Source organism: Canis lupus, chromosome 8 (genome assembly GCF_003254725.2).
Source record: "Canis lupus dingo isolate Sandy chromosome 8, ASM325472v2, whole genome shotgun sequence".
NCBI classification, from domain to species: Eukaryota; Metazoa; Chordata; class Mammalia; order Carnivora; family Canidae; genus Canis; species Canis lupus.
In genome coordinates, this window is record NC_064250.1 from 64,132,262 (window position 1) to 64,158,244 (window position 25,983).

General features: G+C 38.1%; 1 protein-coding gene across 1 annotated transcript in view; it reads right to left on the reverse strand.

The window, feature by feature from the left end:
- The window catches only part of DICER1 (dicer 1, ribonuclease III), a 72,773-nt gene that overhangs the window by 24,316 nt on the left and 22,474 nt on the right, over window positions 1-25,983 (reverse strand). Inside the window, 15 exon segments of the mRNA XM_025444174.3 lie at window positions 277-416; window positions 1,260-1,335; window positions 2,082-2,214; window positions 5,009-5,163; window positions 5,745-5,987; window positions 7,234-7,366; window positions 13,651-14,123; window positions 15,541-15,709; window positions 17,759-17,919; window positions 18,366-18,500; window positions 19,489-19,619; window positions 20,604-20,766; window positions 21,419-21,538; window positions 21,540-21,606; window positions 25,218-25,318. Coding sequence (XP_025299959.2) covers window positions 277-416; window positions 1,260-1,335; window positions 2,082-2,214; window positions 5,009-5,163; window positions 5,745-5,987; window positions 7,234-7,366; window positions 13,651-14,123; window positions 15,541-15,709; window positions 17,759-17,919; window positions 18,366-18,500; window positions 19,489-19,619; window positions 20,604-20,766; window positions 21,419-21,538; window positions 21,540-21,566 — 2,259 coding nt within the window. The 5' untranslated portion in view covers window positions 21,567-21,606; window positions 25,218-25,318.

Here is a 25,983-nt window from a genome sequence, read left to right on the forward strand (position 1 = left end):
ACTCATTCTGGGTAGAATCTGACAAATGAGTCCAAACTCCTTTTGAGAAGGAAAATAAAAGCCTGTCCTAAGTAGGAAAGAGCTCACAGTGCACGTGGGAAGGAGGAATGGCTGTCTGATCTGAAAGAAAAGCTGTCATGGGAGGACATGAGCTGAGATCCCAAGTGGCCAAGTGACAAGGTCTGGGAAGCCAAGCAGAGGAATGTCGAGTTGATGTAGCAGGAAATAAAAAGTCAGAAAAGGCTAGATTTGTATGTGGTTCTAACCAATACTAACTGCTTTTGGGTAGCACTGTCTTCGTTTTGTGGAACCTGGTCTTCCTGGAACACTGGTCTCTTCTTCATCATGTAAATCAAGCTCTTCTTCATATTTAACGGTCTCTTTCCCAACTGGCATCAAATGGTCATCCAGTTCACCTAAAAAATTTAAAGAGAATTAATATAAGCAGCCCAGATTTTGCCTCTCTAATGACTAACGAATCCAGAGCAAAGTGTTCTGTTAGAAAGCAGCAAGAAGGGTAATGGAAACTAAAGCATCTGTACTTTTAATAACACAAAGTGACCAGACATGATGCGTCAGGCAGTCTATTTTGGCATTCATATACTCAGTGCAAGCAGGGTTACAGATTCCATTCTAAGATGCAAACATATCATCTAAACAAGGCACAACATGAGGAATGTGGTGCAAGGGACTGTGATAACACCATATGGTAACAGATGGCAGCTGCACTGCTAGTGAGCAGAGCCTAATGTCTGAACTCGTGGAATCACTACGTTGTACACCTGCCACCAACGTTAACATTGCATGCCAACTATACTCCAATCAAAAAAAAAAAAAAAAAAACTTCTCAAAATAATACTGAAACAGAAAAACAGCCCATAACCATTGTTTTACAAAATCTATGGAAAACAAAACTTCCCGTTTAAAAAAAAATGGATAAATTTGAGAGACTGACCCACTAAAACAAATGTTCGTGATTCAACAGTTACAAGAAGGCCTTTCCGTACTGACAAGGAGTCAGTACAGGAAGCAAATATGCTATATGCTACAGTTGTTCACAGCAGAGCTCAAAGAGCTGGAACATGTTACAGGACCTTCGAGTTATATCATAGTTACATCAGTCTTCGCCAAAGCAGAGAGAGCAAGGAGTTCAGAATGCCACAAAATCCTCAGAGACTTGTAAAGTCCTTGATATGCTTTTGTTTTACAATGTTTTCAACTTTATTTTTATTTGCATGTGCTTTTTCAAACACTCTTACCAATTTTGTGCAGTTTTTCACAGCAAATGAGAGCTACGACTCTTTCGGCCAATCGTACACAGCTCATTGGTGGACCCTGAAAGTCACAAAAAACATTTCCACTGTACGGGCACATAGCTATCTATCATTAACACATAAAACTTCTATGAAACCAGTATCTTTAAAGCTGAACTTTATGAGAACAAAGTGCTTTATTTTGAAAAATGCCAGCAAGTCTGTTAAAACCATAATCTCCACAGTTGAAATGCCATTTTTAAAAGTCCTGCCCAGTTAAGCCTAGATAAATCATAATGAAGATTTGGCAATTTTAATGATTATAAATTTCAGTTAAGATTTTAATGTAGCTTATTTTCACTAATCTAAAAATAAGAAAAAAAAAAGATTATCAAAATGTGGCTGTAACTTACAGGTTAATAGTACTGACAAATTTTCATGTGCAACAGAAGTTAGTCATCTCATAATATCTGGAAATCAGTACTGGGACCAAGGACGGCAGTTACACAAAGGGAGATATTCAAGTGAACAACAAAACAGCTAGAGAAGCCCAAATATATTTAATAAATTCTGTCCCTCTATGTGTCTAAGCCACAGCTGAATGTTGATATTACTAAGATCCTAGAGAGAACTACAGGTCATCTACTCATATAGTCTACTGAAAGTCTGAACATGTGGCTGACCACAAAAGAGATTTATAAACCTACTCTTAAGGAACAGATTTAAAAAGCTAAATTTCCCTGTTACTTGTGCTGGCATAGAGAAGCTGAAAAACAATCCATTAATGACATACTTTAAAGGCACAATCATTTCTTTTTCTAAACTTACAACAATGGAGGCTCGGAGAGGTGAGTTAATTGGCAGATAAAGAGTTGAATAAAATGTACCATCAGGCAACTCTCGGGTTCTACATTTAGGAGCTAGATGAGTAAACGGATCACTTGGTAATCTAGCACAGTATCTGTGAAGAAAAAGAAATTCTGATGCTAAATCTACACCTGAGAAATGGAGGAAAAAAATCTGTATTGATATTCACAGCCTCAAGTTTAATTTTTCATGTCCCTCTTCCCCTCTACTAGATTGGTATTTAATATGTGAAGTTTGAGCTTCATTGCTTTGAACTTTCAATAAGATGGAACAGTGTTGTCCAACAGAATCTTTTGCAATTATGTTCTGTGTCTACACTAGTCCAATGGGACAGCCACTGAGTGAGTGCTTGAAATGTGGCGAGGCATCTAGGAAACTAAAATTTATTTAATTTTAATTAAAATTAAAATGAGTTTAAATAGATGCGTATGTCCAGTGCTACTCTACAGTGCAGAAAATCCTGTTTAGAATCCATTAAGAGAACACATCACCAATGTTTGTTCCTTAAATCGTATATGCACCCGCAGATTATATCAGGGCCTGTGCAAGAAAGGCATCAGAAGAGGCTGGAAGCACAGCTCAGTACTGACACAACGGAAAGGCATCAAAACAAGATGATCACTCCCACTCCCCCACCACACACCCCCCAGCAGCACAAGGAGAGTGTTTCAGGGCAGGAAGCTAGCTTCAAAGGTGCCGAAACTGAGCAAAGGTGGGTGCTGGGACAGGAAGGCAATCGGTGGGCAAGTAATTGGGCAGGACTCACAGGGAGGGCGCTGGAATGACAGCCGCCCTGTAAGTTCAAGACCTGCGCAGTCAGGACACCCAAATGGTGGCAGCCCTGCAGATAGAGGGCTAGATGTAAGAGTAACAATTTTGGAGGACAATGTGAGTCCTACCTCTCACTATTGAAGAAGCCAGAAATAAAGACGGAAGAAAGGAGAGCTAGAATGAACCCAGTAGTGTGACAGTGAAAGCAGAGGTAACACATAGGCAGTCAGATACAGAAATAAATCTGACCATAAATGTGTATGTGAATATGCACACATATACACATAAATGTAGTTTCTAGCTCTGTCTACCGAGGAGCCTAGAAGCAGCAATACTCCAAAGGCAATGAGTATACCTAGCACTCAGCACCCAGATTTTGGTTTCTGAACACCACTCATCTGCCACTAAAAGAATTTTCTTTTGGAAAAAGAGCCAATATCTAGGCTGGGGGAGAGAAAACATAAGTTGTGTCTAAAAATCTTAGTATGCCATAAAATAATGAAGTGATCAAAGAATAATGGTGATGTAAAAAGAACTAGCTTGAAGGGGTTTCTACTGGCCAAATTTGAGATAATTTTAACATGAAAATAAATAATAAACAATAGTAACCAGACTATAACCCACTGAATAAAACAGAACTCCATCGGTTCATATTAGATTAAAAAAAAAACAATAAAGAGAATAAATAAATGGAGAAAAGAGAAAGCTCTATCTTCCAGTAGAATGCCAACAAATAGGAAGAATAATGGAATTAGAAGATCACCATTTTGCAGACACCACAGCAAAAATCAATTCAGGCAAGAAATACCAATGGATACTTTTCACTAATGGGTAAAACTGGGAAGAGAGAATAAATTTTATATTGTTCCAAAATATCTCCCCAGGAAATACGCACTCATAAAGGGAGAAAAGGCAACTCTATAGCGGAAAAGCTGGCAGACCTTTCAGATCAGAGCCACCACCACCAGTTAAGAGCACAAACTGACATCAAGTATACCCAGTAGGACAAAATGAGAACACAGCACCACTTCTGTGATGTGCAGGCCCCAGTGCATAACCTTGGGTTAATTATCAGAAAGTATCAGATAAAGCCAAACTGAGAGACAGACTACAAAATGACCGGTCTGTAATTTTCAACAGTGGCAAGGTCATCCAGGTCAGGGAAAGACAAGAACGGTTCCAGGTTGAAGGAGACTAGAGAGATGAGAAAAATGCATACAATCCTTGATCCTGGCTTGGATCCTTTCACTATAAAAACACATTCTCGTGACACCTGAATAGGTCTCTCTAGTGAGGGGTAAATAGGAGTTCTCTGCAGTATTCCTGCAACACTTTAAAGTTTGAAATGGTTTCAAAATAAAACATTAAAAAGAAAATCTTATGTGAATTGCTCTTTATTTTGCCTCTGCACAAAATTTATTCAAATACATAGTCTAGGTATGTATCTGCTTTTCTTGGTCCTTGGAAATGTTATTATCAGTTCAGACAAAGTAAATTAGAACATAATTAAAAACACAAATTAAGGGCCGCCTGGGTAGCTCAGTCAGTTAAGCATCTGCCTTCAGCTCAGGTCATGATCCTGAGGTCCTGGAATTGAGTCCCGAGTTGGGATCCCTGCTTAGCAGGTAGCTCCTCCTCCCTATCCCTCTGCCATTCCTCCCACTTGTGCTCTCTGGCTCTATCTCTCTGTCAAATAAATAAATAAAGTCTTAAAAAAATACAAGTTAATATATCATAATCTTATATTGTAGTTAATGAAAATTTAACATCCCTCAACATTCATGGCGCAAAACAACAAATACCAAAATTAAAAAAAAAAAAACTAGTGAGTACTATATAAGTAAAATCTAATTAAAATAAGCATGCCTTCATTAAGTCAGCCTTGCCAACAAAAACTAAACATTTATCATTACACAATACTGTTTTTGCCTTCTGATGAAAAAGAAGAATGAATGGGGAAAAAACACTTCTTTTCTTTCTCTCATCAAAATAGTACCAAGCCATAAACAGAGAGACTGGTGAATATTTGCAAAAGGAAAACACTACAATACTCACACGTTTAGACTTAGATCTTGCAATACTCCTAGGCTTTCCATGCAAATGATTTCATATCATACCTATTGATGTGTCCAATGGCCGTGTTGATTGTGACTCGTGGACCACCATCATCAGGCCTCAACACGTATGGTGGGAACACGTCGTCATCATCCACAACAGGTTCAATGTCAGTCTCACCAGTGTCAACTGACTTGGAACACTTGTTTCTTAAGATCTGAACATTGCAGAAACAGGTATTATGATGAGAATAAATATTTTCTTTGTCATTTATCAGTTGTCTGCCTCTGTACCTACAGAAAAAGCTCTCTTGACAAAAAACAGCTCTCTCTCCTAAACACACTGTAATACTCCAAGTCACCTGATGCAGAAACTCCCTCCCAAAGTAGTCCCCCCCAGCTCCAATCATGGGAGACACTCACCATACATGCACAGGGTTTGCATGGTACCATACCCACACACACATACACACACGTGTGCAAACACACACACACACATACAGGGGCTGTGTCATCACCCTCCAATCACTCCACAACTCAGTCATTCAACTGTGACTGCACTGTCCACACTAACAGGTTACTTTCCAGGCTTCTTCCCCTACAATCCATATGACCATTTTCACCAGGAGCTTTCAAAAACTTTGTAAAATACTGCTGGCTCTGTAACTATTTGACTTTTTTATAATGTGCACATTGCACACCCCTGGCTGAGACTATTCTCTGTAGATAAAGCTATTTTTATCTATTTTTCTGCACATAAAAAATAACTCAAAGATACCCTATTGACTTTTGGACTTACCTTTTCAATAGCTTTGTATGTTTTAAGGTCTTCTTCAAAACTTTTTATTTTGTCTGTATCTGCTAACATTATATAATTAGAGATCGGTGCCCTTGCTCTTCCCTTAGATTGAACATAGGATCGATACTCTGTGGGCAAATCAAATCGAACCACCAAGTTGCATTTTGGTATATCAACACCCTCTTCCACAATACTTGTTGCAATGAGAAGGTTGGTCTCATGTGCTCGAAATTTCCTAAGTACCTGAAAAAAGTCCATCAAGAAAAGCAAAGAACTTCTAAGAAATTTCCAAAGGAACAGCATAGTATAAATAAATGACAACTGTCCTTTCTGATACATGCTCCAGATACACTAAATCTTTAAGTCCAGGCTAAAGATGACAACACTACACAAAACTCAGGATGCATGAACACATGGGCAAAGAGAAACTTTAATAACAATTTTTAGCTGAATAGGACTTGAAAAATCAAAGTGACTTTCTACCATACAGAAGTATATACAAATCACAAAAAGCCTTCAGATTGAAAAGGCTGGTTTCTTTGATGGCCACAAAAGAATCTAACCAACAAAGTGACCAAACGAATCCACTTCTGGAGTCCTATTGATACTCTGACCCGTCATGGTGGTAATCTTGCATCTCTGAGACTGTGCCAACAATCCTCCAAAGATGTCAAAACTTTCACTAAAATCCCTAATGCTTGTAATTAAAAATTACAAGGAAGGCACTATGTATTTTCTGGTATCTTGGGACATTTTCATTTTAAGGAATCAGAGCTACCGATTAAAAATAAAGTGAAAATTTTTTTCATTTAAGATTTAAAATAACACCATTTCTCAATCCAGGATAAGTAAAGTAAGGTGGCTTTTAAATAATCTACCACATTGGTTATTGGACTCCCCAGATTTGGAATATTCAAAAAGCTATGACAAAAATGAACTTCAACGTGAATTATTCTACCTCTAACTTAAATATTAAATAACAAACTTCAAATAAAAAGTTTTTGTTTGCCAGCCAGACACTATATTAGGTTTCATATCTTTATGATTGCTGTCTCTCATATTAAAATCTTAAGATGCATGAAAAAAATTAAGCCAAATCTTTTAACGTATCCAACCAAGGCAGGACTTTAAACCGAACACAAAACAATTTCTAGGAAAAAAAATTCATTTTTTTTTTTGCTCAGTCACATGGAGTCAATAGAAGTTATGGTTACACATGCTTGGTTTTTCTATGAAATGCCATCAGTCCAATAAAGGAAAATGAAATGGTTGATGGCAATTAAGAGAAAATTGATTTACCAGACAGCTATTCTAATTCTGAACATATGAATCACTATACAGCTACTTCATAGGAGACAGCTAGTCTATCTACAAGCAAGTATTCTATATTACAAAAAACACCAAGCAATTCTGAAGAAAAGGAGTTCCTATGAGCAGTTTATATATATTCTGAAAATTGTTATTGTACAACGATTTCAACTTAAGTTACCTCTTCCTGTTTTCTGAATTCTGCTTCCATCTGTTTGTTCCGAGGCTGATTCTTTCCAATGCCATGTCCAGTTATAAAATTGCTGCTGATGTAAGCCAGCTCTGGATCTTGTTTGCCAGCTTCCTTTATCAATCTAAAAAAATTATATACGTTTGGAAGTTAAGCATTGATGAGGGAAAAAAAATTTAAACTTTTGTTTGTAAGGTCTCCCTTAAAATGGAAATACACGTATGTTTTGCCAACATACCTAACAAAATGGTCTTGGTGTTTTTTCCTAACTAGCTTAAACAGAAATCACTGCCACTCTTCCCCGTGTAGATCTGTGGACTGAACACTTACAGCATCAGATACAGGGTTGATTTATAATGACGAACACAGTGGTCACAGTACTTCAAACTTTCTAATTTGGCAGTCATGACTTACTAGAAATGTGGCCCAGGAGGGGACAGAGCTAAGCAGAGAGAAACATGGAATCCCTATATACCCTGGCTTCAGGCCAGGATCTATAATGAAAAAGCACATGCACTTCTCCAAACACACACACAACTTGCGGTGGCCATCACACCCTTGTCTCCACGGCCAAGCTTATACACAATGAGTACCAACACCAGATGCCAAGGGGTGATTCTATAGCAAGGGAAACCTTATTCTCCTGCTACAGGTACTAAGAGAGCTCCTGCTGTGTGTGAAATATATGGCATGGTTGTTTCTTTTAGTCTTCCGCAACACCCTTTATCACTGGAAGCAGAGCTCCAGGGCAAGAAATGCCTGTCTACTGAGAAGCACCTCCATTCCCGACACTTTCCTGCCTCCTAGGCCGCCGTCCACAGTTCTGCACAACATGGCAGTGCCAGAGTCCTCATCCCCTCCTGTCATGGAAGAGAGAGGCTTCCCAGCTTGTGCCACTTCCTGCCTGTTCCTCTGTATTAATCCAGAACGCTAGTAACCGAAAGCTGGCCTTCTAGCTACGAAATGGAAAAGAGCTACAGGATGGGATCACATTACACGGGTACAGAAGGTTAACAGTTAGTGTTGCCATTACAGCTATTTTGGAAATATTCACATTCAAAAACTCAGCACACAGGATAAATGGTTCCACACCTGACATAAGTGACTCCAGATGGTTCCTCTGAAGTCATACACATAGTATAAATTCCTAATAGAAAATTGCATTTTTTAAGTCAAACCATTCTTTTTTTTTTTTTTTAATACATGAAACAGACTAATATCAAAGAGTTGGAAGAAACCTTGAGTGGCCATCTAGAATATCTTCCTGCCTGCAAATGAGCCAAACACTTGCATGTCTAGGTTAGTTTCAGAGTCTGTTCTACATTCAAATACTTAAAATGTTCAAAATCAGGAACTTCTTTAATATGTTCCAAGCTTTGTTTAGTTATTAGAATAAACTTACGATGTCAGTAGCAGGAAGCAATGCTACATGCAAACAAATCTCATGCCCCAAAGTCTAAATTATAAAATTAATTATCTTAGAAATATGTACTTCCAAATGTTAGTTTATGTAAATAAGCATCAATGTGAATGTAACAGAGGCTAAAACAAAATGCATTTCATGGCAAGCATCAGGCTTATTAATTGGCAAAGAATGTATTTTTCTTTGCCAAAATGATCAGCCTAGCAGATTTTAATTAACTAAGAGGCAAAAGCACTAAAGAGTAAATGCGTTTCTCCTTTAGTGAAACTCGCATCGTTACTGAAGAGAAGAGAAAAAGAGAATACACACATTAACGACCCAAATCTCTGGTAAGCAGTAATTAAATGCTATATACCCAGGCTAATGATGATTAGAGGGAAAAATTTCTCTATCTGATAAATTAAGGGATGTCTAAGCACACTCTTCAAAACTACAGGCTTCCAGAAAAACAACAAGGTCTCCAGTGGTCAAGGAGTTTACAAGTAACACAAACTGCTTACAGATTTCATGGTACCATGAACTGATAGGACAAAGTCTTACTTGTTTCTTTTGATTTTTACACTGAGTTTATGTGAGCTGTTCCACAAGCAAGCGGTTCCACAAACCCAGCTGATCTCTAGCGCACAGAGATTCTGAAACTATCAGCAGCTAAGAACCAATTTGTTTTCCTAATTTCAAATCCATCAGAGACCAGCATTTTAAAAAAATTCCATGAAAATTTACAAAGAAAATGAAACTTAAAAGCATTCAAATTCAAGAGTCAATTATATAATATTCAGCAGACATAACTTGCTGTCAAAAATAAGAGTTTCTAGATGTTTACCCTCAATCTGTGTACCTAACTCACTCATCTGGCACCAGTGCACAGATTGTATTGTGTGTGTGCACACATTACCTCCCTGATTACATTAGAAAATGCAAGGCCAGAAATAGGAAATATGCCTTCTAAAAGAGTGGACATATCATGGGAAACTGGAATTTAACTAAATGTGCAAATTTATGCAGACAACCGTTAAGGGGAAAATAATTCAAACACATCATTTGAAACGTCTGCCAAGTACGAAAGCATGTTATCAACAATAGCTTTTAATAGCATCCTTACTCCTTACGTTTGCTCATCAATGTGAGAAAATCCAATGTAATTCCTGTGATCTTACCAAAAAAAATAAAAAATAAATAAATAAAAAAACCCTATGACTGATAGAGTACATGAATCCTATATGCCCTAAATGTGTGCATAAAGCAAATAGCACCTACTATATAGGTGATAAAACACTATTTTTATATATATTGTCAAGAGACAGAAATTATTACAATTTTACAAATGAAGATGCTGAGAGAGAAAAATTTCTCTTTAAAGCTTTAAAAAGTTTAATAACTTTCAGAAAATAAACATCTAAAGCAGTGGGTAGAAAAGAAAGGAACCGGGGATCCTTGGAGAAATGAGTGATTCCATGGCAGGAACAGGGAATATACAAGAGCCTGGAGCATCTTGCAATTCTAGAAGTCAGGAAGCTCTCAAAAACAAAAAACAAAAACAAAAAAAAAACCAGGATGAGGACATGTCCAAGGGACACAGGCACTAACCTTAAAGAACCCCCTCTGTGGCCTAGAGTGGAACAATGTGAACAACAAAACAAATCACCTACTCTCAGATTATTCTAAGTGAAGAATAAACAACTATGAGTCCACAGTGATAAAAAAAAAAAGAACATGAGTCAATAAATATAAATAGAGTATCAAAGAGGTAAGTTTTTCTTATAGAAGAACTCCAGTAATAAACATAAATACACCCCTCTCCAGGAAGAGTTCAAGCCCTCCCTGCCAGGATGAGCTAGTGACTTGCTTCAAGAAAATAGTGAGGAATAAAACAATAGCAATATCACAGTAAAGAAAGCAAACACTATCATAATCATGCAATGAAGTTTCCCATCACGAGTGATGTCTCATGTCCACACCATGAGTCCCCCTGATACAATGTGATGGGAAGGAGGTGCTTCATTTCCATGGTGTTTTTCCACATCCTAAAACCTGAGAAATTTAATCCTGAGCAAAACATCAGGCAAATTCAAACTTAGAGCCGATCCACCAAACTCTTGACCAATACTCCTCAAGACTGTCAAGGTCATCAAAGCCAAGGAAAAGCAGAAAATATAGAGGACCAGAGGAGATCAGGGAAATGCAACAACTAGATGCAGTATGGTACCTGGGTTAAGAAGATGACATTAATGGGAAAATTGAGAAATGAAAATAAAGTCTGAGGTCTGGTTAATAGTAATGCACCAATGCTAGTCTCCCATGTGACAAATGCACATGGTAACTAAAATGTTAACAACAGGTGGGAAGGGATCCCTGGGTGGCTCAACAGTTTAGCATCTGCCTTTGGCCCAGGGCGTGATCCTGGAGACCCAGGATCGAGTCCCCCGTCAGGCTCCCGGCGTGGAGCCTGCTTCTCCCTCTGCCTGTGTCTCTGCCTCTCTCTATCATGAATGAATGAATGAACAAACAAACAAATAAATAAATCTTAAAAAAAAAAAGAAAAAAAACAGGTGGGGAGACCAAGGGAGGGAGACCGGGAAGCTCTGTATTCTCTTTGCAGCTTTTCTGTAAACAAAGTAAGGAGGGAAACAGTGGAAGGGGTAGACCAAGGCTGTGAACTAGGCTGGTCCGACAACAGCACCACACAAGACTAGTAAATTACACAGTGAAAAGAAGACAACTTGGGAGACTGGAAGCCCTTTTTTCTGCCTCTTGATATCTGTGTGACTTGGGGAGGGTCACAAACTGAGTCTTTGCTTCCTCATCTATAATATAACAAAAAACGTCTACCTTCCACCCTCATGGAGTGTTGTAAAACTTTAAAAAGATATCTAAACATAAGTTATAAACTGTATAGCTCTACACACATACATAAGGCAAAAAGGGAAACTATAAACGTAAGACTATACACTAGCTACATTATCTACAGAGAGAGCTATGATTTATTTTTTTAATTAGGAGAGGACAAAATTGCCCATGTATCACAATAGCTTAGACTCCCATGAAACCGTTCACTGAGGGTTTTTCCTATTAAATTGATGGAAGGAAAGAATCTGGATTTCAGGAAGTTTTTCTAAGCTTATTAAAAAGCTTACTGGAACAAGACCTCTATTGTATATTTAATTAGCTGCCCATAAAGTCAACCCTCAAACGGCTCTTGATTCATCATCCGACAATAAATTCCAGCCCCATGTTATGAAAGTTGATCACAATTAATCTGGTCCTCAAAGTCAATAGGAAGTAACTGATTTTTGATAAACCTTCTCAGGCTAATATTCCCACAATGAAAACTGGCACATCTCTACATTTAAGAGCATGTGTAGAGAAGAGGGAAAGAAAAGAAAATATGCCATTTCTTCTTGCTAAGCCCTATAAAATGTATTTAATTCTTAAACCATCCTGTATGGGGGCAAGGAGCATGTCTCTAATGAGGCTTGGAACTGTGCTGATATTAAACTTTTCTGACTCCTGAAATGCCTTTTCTCCCATTCTAAGAAATAATTCCGACGGTCCCTGGTCTCTCTCTGGTCTGTCATGCTCTCCCTGGTCTGTCTCCTGGTCGACTTTCTACTGGAAAGCACAGGTTTTTAGAGTTCTCTGATGCCCAGGGGCATTATGATTGCAGAAGGAACTTGGAAACTCAAAAGTAGGATATCAGGATTCTAGAACTGTCTCTGCCACTGCCTAGTAATTTAACTCAGAGCAAATCACTTTTACTCCTGAGGCCCTTTCTCTTTTTTTGTAAAAATAAGTGCGCTGGATTAGTCAATGAGTCCCTTTCCAACCTTAAACTCCTGATTCCAGTGTAATTCACTACCTAAAGTTATTCTACCTTGTATTCATCATACGGATCAGGCCCAATGACTATGAAAATTACCAGACTAAAAACCACCAGATGACAACCCCAGAGTCCAATTTCTTATTACTCCAGTAAGTTTTCAAAGCCCCCAAAACAGTCAGAAGCAGTTTAGAAAAAGGAACAAAAAAATCCCAAATTACCACAGGAAACAAAGCTGAATTTCTCCTCAGAGATCACTACTTGCATAACTGGCTCTTATAGATCAACTCTGGCCAATTAATGGATCCCACAGAGAAACAGATCTATTATCTGAAGAACCATCGTGAGGACCCTTTCTGGCCCTGCTGTAGACACACTACAGCATCTGTACACACACCAGAAGAACCGTACATTACCTATTTGACACAAATTTGGAGTACAGCTCCTTGGCCGGGTCTATGTTCAGGAACATGGAGTTGGGAATTCATAGCCTAATTTAGATGCACTGCCCTCTTTTGCCAATATTCTCTGAATTCTTCTTTAACATTTATTTTCTTCTGATTCAGAAAATTTTAATATATAGCCTACAAACCAATCCAAATTGCAAATCCAATTGTTCTGAACTTTTTCCACTTCAAATTGGCAAATTTGAATCAATATTGGTTAAGATAAAAAAAAAAAAAAAAGCTAACAACAACAAAAAAGACAGCCACAATAATTCCCAGGTAACATTTATCCTAAGATTACCTGAAGGAGAAAGGTTGGTGTGAAATGATCAACACAACACCTAACACACAGTCACAGATGAACAATATCTGAATCGAATCTAACAAAACAAAACAAAACAAACAAAAAAAAAAGCTTTCCTTTAATGTAACTTCATCTTTCTACACTTACTATTTTAAATGGATTAAAATAGATTAGCATCCTTTGAGAAAAAAACAACCCAGGTCCTGTCAAATCCAGCCTTCAGGAAAGCTATGGAAATACACAAATGTCCACCCTGTGATTCTAGCAGAGCATTACACGTAAATTACGGGGGCCCACACAGAGGACACTTCCCCAAGCCTCTGCCAGGCTCACAGCTATGACAGCTCAGCACTCCACGAAGCACAGGGCTGCCCTGCTCTATCACAGAAAAGCAGGTTAGTTGATCTTAGAGACTTACCTGTTTAAGACAACAGCCGTGTATCTTCTTTCCACAAAAATGATTCCACATAAAATATTGGTAAATGGAGAAGGAAAGTTGGTCTCTGGCTTCTCTTTTTCTTCAATTTCTTCATCCTCATCATCATCCTCAGAATCACTCCAAGACACATAATTATCCTGATTCCTATTATTATACCACTCGACACTTTCAAACTGCTGTCGCTCGTACGGTTTATATTTGCGTAGGATTTCAAGCAGTTTTATTACTTTAGGAGTTACAAATTTCAGGTCAAGTGAGGCAGGAGAGAAGTGCTCTTCACATAGTGCATGTATTTTCCTTAGGAAGGTGTCTGTAAACAATAGAAATTTCCTGTGCAGCTCTTCCTGTTCATGTTTGATATACTTTTGCAGTTCTCTTACCATCATCCCAGCTACTTTATCTGCACACCAGGGGCCCAGGACTACCAATACCGCACGACAGTCTGACAGTATCTACAAAAAAAATGTAAAGAGCCAAATGCCAAACAGTAATCATGTAGCATTTTCATATGAGGTTTAACTGGGATTTAAGTGGTCTTCAGCCTGCCCCTTCAAAATAAATTCTCCTCACTAATATAAACACTGAGGTCAATTCCTCAAGGTTGGGGGAATGGCTCACCCACTGGCCTTTTCAGTCTCTACTTTCTCATATGAGAGAGTGTATATAAATATATCTAGATATATCTATATATATCTAGAACCATTCTTTTGTTGTCCCAGAAAATAATAATAGAAAATAAAAGACAATGGTATAATGTTAATAAAATTTAATTTCGGGTCTGTCATTAGTTATAAGTAGAACAGAGTCATTTACTTCCAGGTAAATATGCAAGGAATTATGTAGCAGAGTAATTTTATTTTAGATATCAAAGAAGAGCAAGACAATTTTCTTTGCACTTTACACCCAGAGTGCCACATCTTACAACTCTAGCTCAGAGCAGAATGTAAATCCATAAAGGGGCTATAGGAATTGTCAGTTCCACAGGCAAGTATAAGAACACAAACTTTATGAGAAACCAAAGATGGAAGAGTCTAGGCATTGCTGCTCCAGAACAGATGAGCAGGAGAGAAACTGAGTCTCAGATTCAACAGCATTATTCACAAATGATTGCAAAGTCCCAGGACGGTGGTTCTCAAATTTTAATGCATTGAGATAACTGGAGTACTTGTCAAACCTCGGACAGCTGGAGCCCTCTACCGGGGCTTGAGCAGGTGAAGGATGGGACCCCTGGTCTGCTTTTCTAACAAGTTCCAGGGGGAATGCTTACACAGCTGAACTAGAGTCCACGCTTGGAGGACCAAAGATCTAAGGGATCTCCTCCCAAAGCTGCGCCACTCAGGAATGATGGGCTCATAATCAGTTATATACAAGGTAACAAGAGAATCCCTTCAGTCCAAGGATTCAAGCAGGGACTAACTCACAAAATGAACCCAACCCATCTTCAATCACGGATGTCTATACTTAATCATTGGATGGGTTACCATAAACTCAACCCAGTATGATCTGTCCAATGAAAACTGTCCAAAGAGATTAAGAAGATAAGACCTTAAAGTAAAACATACAATAGCCCCATTAGAAACATGTTTTCAGGGCAACCCGGGTGGCTCAGCGGCTTACCGCTGCCTTCAGCCCAGGGCATGATCCTGGAGACCAGGGATCGAGTCCCACGTCAGACTAACTGCGGTGGAGCCTACTTCTCACTCTACCTGTGTCTCTGCCTACCCCTCTCTCTCTGTGCCTCTCATGAATAAATAAATAAAATCTTAAAAAAAAAATTAAAACCTTTAAAAAAAATAGGTTTTCATTTCAATATTAAGAATAAACAGCTGCCTTTTATTATGCTTTCTCTACTGACTTGTACATGCTTACCTGTTTAGAAATTAGAGTAGAATCTCTTTCTTTCGAATGCACAGATATGTTACAGTCGTTGATAAAGTTAAGTGCTTCCTCTAGCTCCACCAGCAGTCTGCCATAGAGGCCACTTCTGTCCGTGAATGGCCCACAGTCCACCACAATCTCACAGGGTTGAGAAGTGTATCTTTAACAGGAAACAGAAGTTGTCACTGCCACCAGAAACTCCCTACAGCACTGCGATCCATTATTACGTGTCTGCACCTGGGATCTCAGGCAGGCAGTGGTCTTCCTAACGGGCACTCACTTTTATCCATGCTATGCTTGCTCGGCAGGGCTCAAGGAAAGACTGCTTAATGACATTCAAAGAACTTTTTGAGTCTTGTCATTACCTTATTACCTCAGGGTTTTTGGTTTCAGTTTTTAGGTTTCAACTTTCAACTTTTGCCTCCTTGGGCATCAAGTTATTCAAACTCAATAACAATTATAACAATTACTTCTAAGAAGCAGAAATAGGGATGGGAGGGCAGATCCTAGAGGGAAAGTGTTACCATTAAATCTATCTGCTTCCATACTATTGAAATTTTTAGTATTTGCAAATGTCAGTTTTATTTTAATGTGTTTTTAACATATCCTTGTAAGGAAAGCTCACCTAACTGTCAAACAATTACGGTGTCATTCTTGGATCTCTTACGTCTTTCATGAAATCTGACAACCAGAACAGCACATAATATTCTAAAAGCACTAACAGTGATTAAGGAGAAGAAATATACTAAAGACATATTTAAATACTACAGTTCCATTATTTTTTTTTTTAGTTCCATTATTCTCAATCAGAATTTATACTTAACCAGAGTCAAGCTTAGAGAACTAGGAAGAGCCAGATTCAATAGCTCACTTATCAGTTTTACTTAAATGTTCTAATACCTATACTTCTGAAAATTCCAGGTAGTACAGGCCTACCAATCTAATTGGGGGCAGATAAAAGCGTAAGTACAGCCTTTTACTTCTACCTCAGATCATTTAGGCTCAAGAAAGTCAAAAACAGCATGTTGGGAAGGTCCTGAGATTTGTACTTCATATAGCCATTTGAATCCTTAAGTTCCATGAATATGAAACATCACAATTTAATTTCATTCTACAAAGAGAACTTTCCTTGAGTTCCTATTAAATGGCAGGCACACTGCAAGATGTTTTCCATGTATCACTGTGACTGATGAACAAAGAATCCCCTGAAACCACGTCAATGCCATTTTGCAGGTTCCAGGGCAGTAAACGACTCACCTGAAGTTACACAGCCTTCAGTTAGTGGAACCAATATTTCAAAACCCATCTGACTGGACTCCATAACCTGAGAAATCAGCTTCCTAAGTTGTTGTAACTGTTCCAAGAACCACCACTTGATAACCATTAGCCCTTCTAAAGACTGTATCTAATAAAGACATAAGGATACTTTAATATGAATTGAATCATATTTACTTAAAAACCTAATTTAGGGCACCCAGTGGCTCAGTGGTTGAGCATCTGCCTTTGGCTCAGGTTGTGATCCCGGGGTCCTGGGATGGAGTCCCACATCGGGCTCCCTGCAGGGTGTCTGCTTCTCCCTCTGTCTGTGTCTCTGCCTCTCTCTCCGTGTCTCTCATGAACAAATAAATACAATCTTTAAAAAAAAAAAAAAAACAAACACCTAATTTTATTTAGGCTCCCTTCCACCAACTCAAATCAGAAAGTATGTATGTGTGCACCTTTTACTTAAATTCAAAACAGCCACCTTCTCAAAAAGAGACAAACAGGGAATCAGACACACACACCCATTTTCAGAACTATAGGGTGTTTCCAACCATTTTAAGACATACTGTAAAATACTAAATTCTGTCAATAAGTTAGTGTTCTAAGTATCACATGGGACACAAAGGGCAGAACAACCAAGCACACACAGTGACAGGAAAGAACACAAATTTCCTGTCCGAGTTCCTGGTGCTCATCAACATCAGCAAACAGGAGGGGCTCGCGCTTATGCAATCTTGTCTCCGAATGAAGAAAACCTCCATTCGCTCTCTGTGGAAACAAGGTTAGATCCTTGCCCTCGAGGGTAAGTGTCCCGACAGTTCTCTGACTGGCTCATTCCTTGCAACAGCCATCCGCTCTCTTGAATGGCTACTCTCCTATGGAAGATACCAAAGGCTGCAACTCAGGGGCACTGGCTACACAGAAGCCGCCGAGCCCAGGCACATACCTGTCCAATACCACCAGGTCAGTTGCAGTTTCAGCATTACTCTTCAGAATTTTCTCCAGTTTCTGAATCTTTTCTTCCAATTCCTCGGGATCGCATTTCCCATTTAAAATGGAAGCAGTGAGTCCCAAAATACGAGGACACGATGGACAATTTTCACAGAGCTAACACAATAAAAGAGATTGACAATAAGGAATCATTCTGTGAGGCCGGAACACGAGAGATACCACCATGCTAACACATGTCATGAAGATGGACGGGTACTATAAATAAGACTTATGGCATTACTGTAGCTTGTGTAAAAGATCTGTTTATCAAAAGGCACATTTAAATATGCTAGGAGAGATCATATCATTAATTATAGATTATGTACTTCATTTATTTGTATCATATTTAAAATTTTATTCTAGATTTCAATTTACTATGTAGGTTATTTACTATAGTTCATTATCACAGATTTAAGTGAAAATTAATTTAATATTCATTAATTCATACATAGAACCAAGTTCCCAAAATTGGTAACTAATGGTGCTGCTCTTGATACATAAAAACACTGCTTATTCTCAGTAATTTGACCTGAATTAAAAATGATAAAAATCTAAACATTTACCTTCATAATTTCTCGGTAGGGGTGGTCTAGGATTGCAAGATGACACTCATCAAACACCAAAAGGTTAATGTCTGACAGAGATAAGTAACCATTTTTCAAAACATTCAAGGCGACATAGCAAGTCATAACGAGAACCTAAAAGGAAAACTGGCATCAGTATACAAATATGCCTTTTACCTGCCTGGATATACTTACATCAAATCACATTATGGGACCATTATATTGTGGGTGAGAATTAAGAAATTCATTAGTCAGAATTACAGCAAAAATTCTAAATGTATGGAAGCTTCTATTTTGGAACCAAGAAGCAGAATTAGGAAAATATGGAAACAGAATATGAGAAAAATAATCCTTGATAATAGAGACCATGTCTTTCTGATAAATCTACTAAATTGACTTCAGGTTTTCAGGTTCCTATGGCCATATTTTGATTGATGAGACCTATCATTTTAATCAACTTACAAAACAATTCACACCGAGTTTTCCTCTTTTTTTCTCATTAAACTGACAAGGTTTTCTGGAAGAAGGCATAAACTCAATGTTCTTTTTATAGCATCATCACTCATCACTGTGTGGACATGTAAGTGCTTTACTGACAAGGACTCAACCCTGTGGGTGAGACACAGTCGTCACTGTGGACTGCTCCAAGTTTGTGAGGAAGCAACTCTTAACCACTTCAGACCCACCGACACCAAAGAAGCCCCTCAACCCATGCTGGGTCTGCAAAAGCAGGCCAGTTAGAGGAATTCTCTCAAAGACCCAGGGATCTCAACCAAGAAATGTCTCTAGTTTCAAGACCTTCAACTCAAGCATAAATTTTCGAAAAAGCAGGTTATCTACGAGTTGGAGATAGGTCATCAGAATTTGTATTTTTCAACCAAGCAAATCACAGCATAAAGCTGTTTCTCTTCTATGAAGTAAGAGCAACATACATGACTCCTTCCTTGGTTTTGGCATGAGACCTCCAGTGAGAAAGGATGTAAGGGCTAGTTTCTAGTGTAGTGAAATACAGGGAAGTAGAGTTTTCAAACCTAAGAGAGACAGCCAATGCCAGAGATGATCTCTCGAATGAAGGCAAGAACTTGTAGGGATTTAAACAGTGAAATTTCTCTACAACTCTTACCTGGTGCTTAGTAAACTCTTGGTTCCATTTCTCTTTTGTCCAAGATGCATTTACTTCTAGGTTTGAGTATTCCCCAACCTTGAGATCTGAATGAGTTCTGACAGCTGACACTTGTTGAGCAACCTGGTTTGCTGATTACAAACACAATACTCCATGTAAATATGACAAATCTTACCTAGTTGACTCTCTGGACTACTAATGAGTAAGACAGCTAAGGAAATCCTTATTACTATACATTATACCTAACCCCCAATTTCTTAGATAGCCAATTTCAAATCCTATTTCCAAGGTTATCCACCAGAATGCATTTACTACACTGAAGACCCTACAGTCATTTACTTCAGAGAAACCTATACCACCTTTCTTCTTTACAGTTGATTTTCCCCAACTGAAGAATATAACCTCTAAGCTAGAATGTTAACTACTCCAGATCCACCCCGCCTGTTTTCTGCAGTGAAATCAGATCATTTCACTATGAAATAAGACAGTTTCATATATATTTCAAGTACAGGAGAACATGTACATATCACACACTGCAACAATCTAAAACAAACTAGAGAGCAATGGCAGGATTATTTTAGTGCCCTGGCTGTTTAGGTTCACATTTTATACTTTTTAATATATAATCCCAAACACATAAAAACTAGTATTGTAAACTCTTAGTGAATATCTAACTTTTAAAAAGCATCTAACTTCCCTTCTGTAACTGGCATAGCAAAATCATATATCATAAAATTACTGATCTCATAATCTTTTTGACACAACTTTGCAAAGTTAAAACATCAAAAACAAAAAAACTGTCACAATCTAGATTAGATTATATTTGGAAAAGTCAATCAAGCAAAAAATGCCGAATCAGAATTAAATGCAATTCCATTTAAGGAAAAAGCTGAAGTTTAACACCTGTGAAATAAAATGGCTGACTCTTAAAAAAGGCATACTATTAAGAAATAAGACAAAATGATATTCCTTCTACCAGCATTTCAACAAATACATTATTTCTCAAACTCTCTATGCTTTCAATAATCTAACTTAATACAGAGAGAAAACGTGCTTAACCATAAAATCTAATCCAATTTCCTCCAGGCAATTTCATAAAATAATTTTTTTATTACCAGAGTTGACCAAGAACACCGTCCTTTTTCCATTTCTGTTGAAGTCTCCCCTGATCTGATAGGACAGCTCTTTAGTGAGTAGTACTGCAATAAACGTCTTCCCTGAGCCAGTGTTTAAACAGACTATGGTATTATGATCCAGAGCTGCTTCAAGCAGTTCAACCTAGAAATACAGTGGAAAAAAGATTACACACTTCTTATCAAAGTACAAAGTTCGGGAAATAGGATTTTATTTCAATTCAGGAAATTTTACTGATTTCTAAAATGTCCCTGTGATAAATTTGCCAAAAAAAAAAAAAAAAAAAAAAACAGACTTTATCTTCACATAAAAATAATCATCACAGGTGTTGAAATGCCTGTTATTTTATAGCTGTGTTTGTAATTATGCGTGGAATGACATTTACAATTTCTTTACGAATTATTTTTGCAGGGGAAAGGAAACTTCTCAAAAATAATATGAATGACTGAGCCTAGAAGTAACCATGGTCCTGCCAGTTCATGGTTGTTCAAATCAATTTCAATTCCTACCCAGCTCATGAGGATAGACACACCCAAGTGGATATTAAGGAGCAGTGAGGTTTTTTCAGAGGGGAAAAAACAAGAAGGAACTTCACAAATAAAACTATCAAATCAATTACCCGGCAGATGTTAGAAAAGAAAAGGACTATTAAGAACAAAAGTATTTGGAATGAGAAAATTAATCAGAAGAGGAGAGCTTAAAAAGGTAAAATGGGTTTTATATAAGTCGTGTCAACTATATGCTAATTTATTCCATTTTAGTGAAAATGCTCCCGTATTAGTGTTCTCATTAGTACCTGATATTTTCTTGGCGTATAAATGTTATCATGAATTGCTTCTTGTTGCCATGGCAGTCCAAAGAAAGGACCCATTGGTGAGGAGGCAGGGGTCATGAGCTGCAGGCCTGCCATGCTGAGGGGCTGCAAAGCAGGGCTTTTCATTCATCCAGTGCTTCTTTCATTGCATTTTGCTCTAGCACAGCTTACTACAAAAGGGAAAAAGAATACCATTACACCACCATGCAGGGTTAAGAACAAAAGAAAGCACAGAAACAAGAGAAACATCAGAATATCATTCCTATGGACCCTTTCAAACTTTTCCTATAATTGTTTTAGCTTTTCCTTGATCTAAGAGGATCATTTTAAAAAGTCAAGTGTTCTACACTCTCCAACCCAGCAATTCTACACCTAGAAACTTATCTGAAAGAATGAGGTGACTACAAATATGTACTGCTGCATTACTCAAAAGCAAGAAATACCTTTCAAAAATATTAATAAAAATATGAGCCACATAAATTATAGTATAGTTATATAAAGAATACTTTGAACCATGAAGAAAACCCATATCTATATTTAGTGATATAAAACTATGCTTTTTCTCATATATCTTTAAAAGAAAACATGACTATGATGCCTTTTTAAATATATATATACAAAATATGTAGATATATACATAAATATATTTCAAACATCCTTTGTCAATTCTATGATGCCATTATTGATAAACTTATGAGATAATGTATGGAAGGTGCTTAGCACCGTGCCTGAATATAAGATTCAAATGCCTGCCAACATTTTGTGGTTTTATCAACAGACCATAAACACATGAGGTCTTTTTCTCAATTGACAACCAATCACAAATGCATGGCTGACCAACTATTTAAATATGTATCTTTAAAATTACACACATCCTAGATAAATTAAGACAGTGTACCATTCTGTGAGTTTTTTCATGATATGTAAGCACTCTTTTGTGTCTCATGTATACTTTCCCAAAGATTAATCTGATTCTGTAAAAGGACAGAGCAAACTTGAGTCTTTTTAAAACTCCTAACCTGCAGATAAAGGGTTCAGGTCTCAAATCTCAACACGAAAACCGAATTTCTGACTGCCAGCAGAATTTACTTGCCCCCAAAAGAAATTTTCACCCTTGTGTTCACTGTTATCACTCTATGAAACTGGAAAGAAAGAAGCCCAGTCTTTGTTCCTTGACAAGAACCTCTGAATCTCCTGACTCGGGAAATGTACAACTCTGATACAGCACAGTAACTTAAGTGATCTCACCTAATCCAACAAGAAGTCTCAAGTGGTCTCTTTCAGACACAGGCACGATACCAAGTCCAGATTTCAGAGATTAGCCCCACTGACAACAACTCCATATCCAGCTAACAGCAGTGCGGCCCCAGGTAAGCAGTAGGGGGCATGGGCTGCAGGAGCGCAGGACTTCAACAGGGCAGGTGCCACTGGACCAGACACTACAGCCATTCTCATCATCATTCTCAGCGAAGGATTCCAGAGTCCACTCTGACAACTACCAACTCCGTTCCTCACAAGACACATGTGCTCTTTCTCTACCCAACCAAAGCTCAAACAGCCATCTTTTTATCCCACACTTGGCATTCACTTTGCTCAATTCCTCAGGCCCACTGATTGCACACCCTCAGGTTCATCACTCAAGCTTTTTATTCTATATGGATGCCCAGAACCTAAAGTGAAATCCATTTTACCTACCCTCCTAAGACCCAGGCAGGCCTCCTGGGGCCCAGGCAGATCATTCTGGAGGCACATGGCTGAAACTGCAGGCACTTCTTACCTGCCTACCGTCCTTGGGATTGCTCCTCTACATCTTCATTATTATAGGCTGCCTGCTGTCCAGAATTCTTTATGCCAAAACCTGACCTGCTCACTTTTCCTCCAAGCCACATGCTAATCCAAGACCAACCCAAAACAGGGCCAAAGGTATCAGGAAGTAAGCCTAAATCCTGGTAGCTGAAGAGAATAAAACAGGAAGAAGGCAGCAATGTAAGTCCCCAAATACCATTTCCTCTACTATTAAACACCATGTACAGCCAGGAACCTGCAGCATTCCTCCTCCTGCCACTGTCACTGGGGTCACCACTTCTTCTCATAGAGAGAACAGTGAGAATAATATTAATTACTCCAGAGTGATAGTCTTTAAAAATGAGAAAAATGCTCTATTTTTTAAAAGGGATTCTATAATCTTCAAAAATGTACAAAATACAAAGAGAAACTATAGGAATGTTCCAGATTAAAGAAGACTACAAAGACACCCAACAGCTAAATGCAGTGAGTGATCTCAGGCTGGGTCTTGTACTGCAGGACAACACCATAAAGGGCATCATAGAGCCCCTGATAAAACTGTTCAAAGTCACTGAAGCCAATAACTACACTGTGGCTATTTTAAAGAGTATCCTTATTCCTAAGAAACATACCCCAAAGTATCAAGGGGTAAAGTGCCATGAGATGTATACAACTTATTCTCAAATAAAAAGAAACTACAGACACAGAGAATGTGTGGAACCAGTAAAGCAAATGGGGCAAAGTACATATCCTTTGTCCTATTCATGTAACTTTGCTGTACGTTTGAAATTATTTCCAAATAAAGGCTTTTTAATAAAAGCAAATGAATAAAAATGACTGATTAGTCTGGGATTCCCTTGCACACAGGAGCTGTAGGTCTCACACACTTGGATAACCCAAAGTACCAAACCACACCCAGAACATGGCAAGCAAGCAGTGCAAGTGTATAGAATGAAAACAGCGTCCATGTGAATGACATAAAAACCTTTCAAAAGGGGTGCTTGGGTGGCTCAGTTGGTTAAGCATCTGCCTTTGGCTCAGGTCAGGTTCCCAGGGTCCTGGGATCCAGCCCCACATCAGGCTCTCTGCTCAACGGGGAGTCTGCTTCTCCCTCTCTCAAATAAATATACAAAATCTTTATAAAACAAAAAACCTTCCAACAGCTTCTGTCTGCCTTTCAAATTTTATGTCCTCACACACATATGTGCAGAAACACACACGTACACACCTTATTCTTCTACCAGCATGCGTGCTCCCTATAAGCAAGACGCAGGTCATTTTCTGCAGCTCTTCAATTTCCTGCTACAATGTACCATACATACATTTACATAAATATCTGATAAATTCAAGGAGAGAGTCATGAAAGTTGCACAACATACAGAACAGAATCGTCACAGTTCAAAAGATAATTTATGTTTGGGAAATCCGGACCCTCTCCATTTCTACTCCCCGTAAGAGTGGTGGAGGAGAGGACCTGCAAGGGAATGAGGACAGCAACTTGAAACCTCTCAATGAACTTCTCCATAAGGTACTAACAGCCAAGGTTATCTTCACTCATTTCATACCCAGTGGCTGGCCCCAGAAACATACTTTCTATTTAGAGAACACAAATCCAAGATGAAAAAAATTCAAAAGGTAATCCAATAATGTGAAAACCGAAAAATCTACAATTTTGCCAACTTTTACTTTCTTTGACATGTTTAAATATAATTTTTTTTCTTAACTTGGTCTTAATGAAAAGCTCTGAATCCCTGCTGGCCAGTGGAAGTCCTGTAGTCTCACAGAACTATCGTTTGGCTGCTTTCGCAGAGCCGACAGACAATTCCTTGTGACTGTTTTTCAATCACAGATTTTATATTTCTTGCCAGACAATTTACATTCATGAAATCGGCGAGGCTGTTTCATAACTTCCATATATTAGTCACTCAGAAATAATTGAGTAAAACACACAAATAAACTCTCTTCCTCTTTCTATGTAGATAAATCACAGATTTACCGTTTTAATGTTTGAGATCTCTGTGTTGCTGTTGTCTGAACTGCATTGTGACATTGTGATAGCAGTTTATTGGAAAATCACAGCATGCCCAAGCTTCTGCTCTAAAAATAAATGCAAAAATAGCCAAGTGTAAGATTCCCGTACTTAAACTGAATATAAACACATCTACAAGAAAGCCCTATTGATATGAAGAGTTAAATAAAAGCCCATTATTTTGTATTAAATTTTAAACAAAAGACATTTGGATTATTTTAGTGTACGAAGGCTTACTCTCTAAAACAAAGAACAAGAGAACGAGATTCAACAATAGCATGCCTAATTCCCAGAGATCTGGGGGAAAGAAAAAGTTCAGAGGCAAGTCCAAGAAAAGATTTCAAAATGAATACAAGAAAACCCAAAGACAGGGGCTAGGATAATGGGGGAGGGAGAGAGAAGAAGACAAGTATGTGTTATTTCCTGAATGCACACACACAAAAGGAATAACGATCACCAGACGAGGCGCTTGGCTGAGAAATCCAAATCACCTCAATACATGTATGTACTTGGTGAATAATTTCAATTTCTCCAAATGGAATTAAAAGCACCACAGTTAAATCCACACCATAAACTCTTTTACACAATTCATTCATGAATAAAAGAATGCAGAACACAATTCAACAATATTGTTTTAAAGAAACATAAATTTAGTGTGGTTCAACCTCAGAGATTATAAATCAAAAACGAGGAAACCATGAAATACTGAGATGGAAAGCTTCATTTAATCACC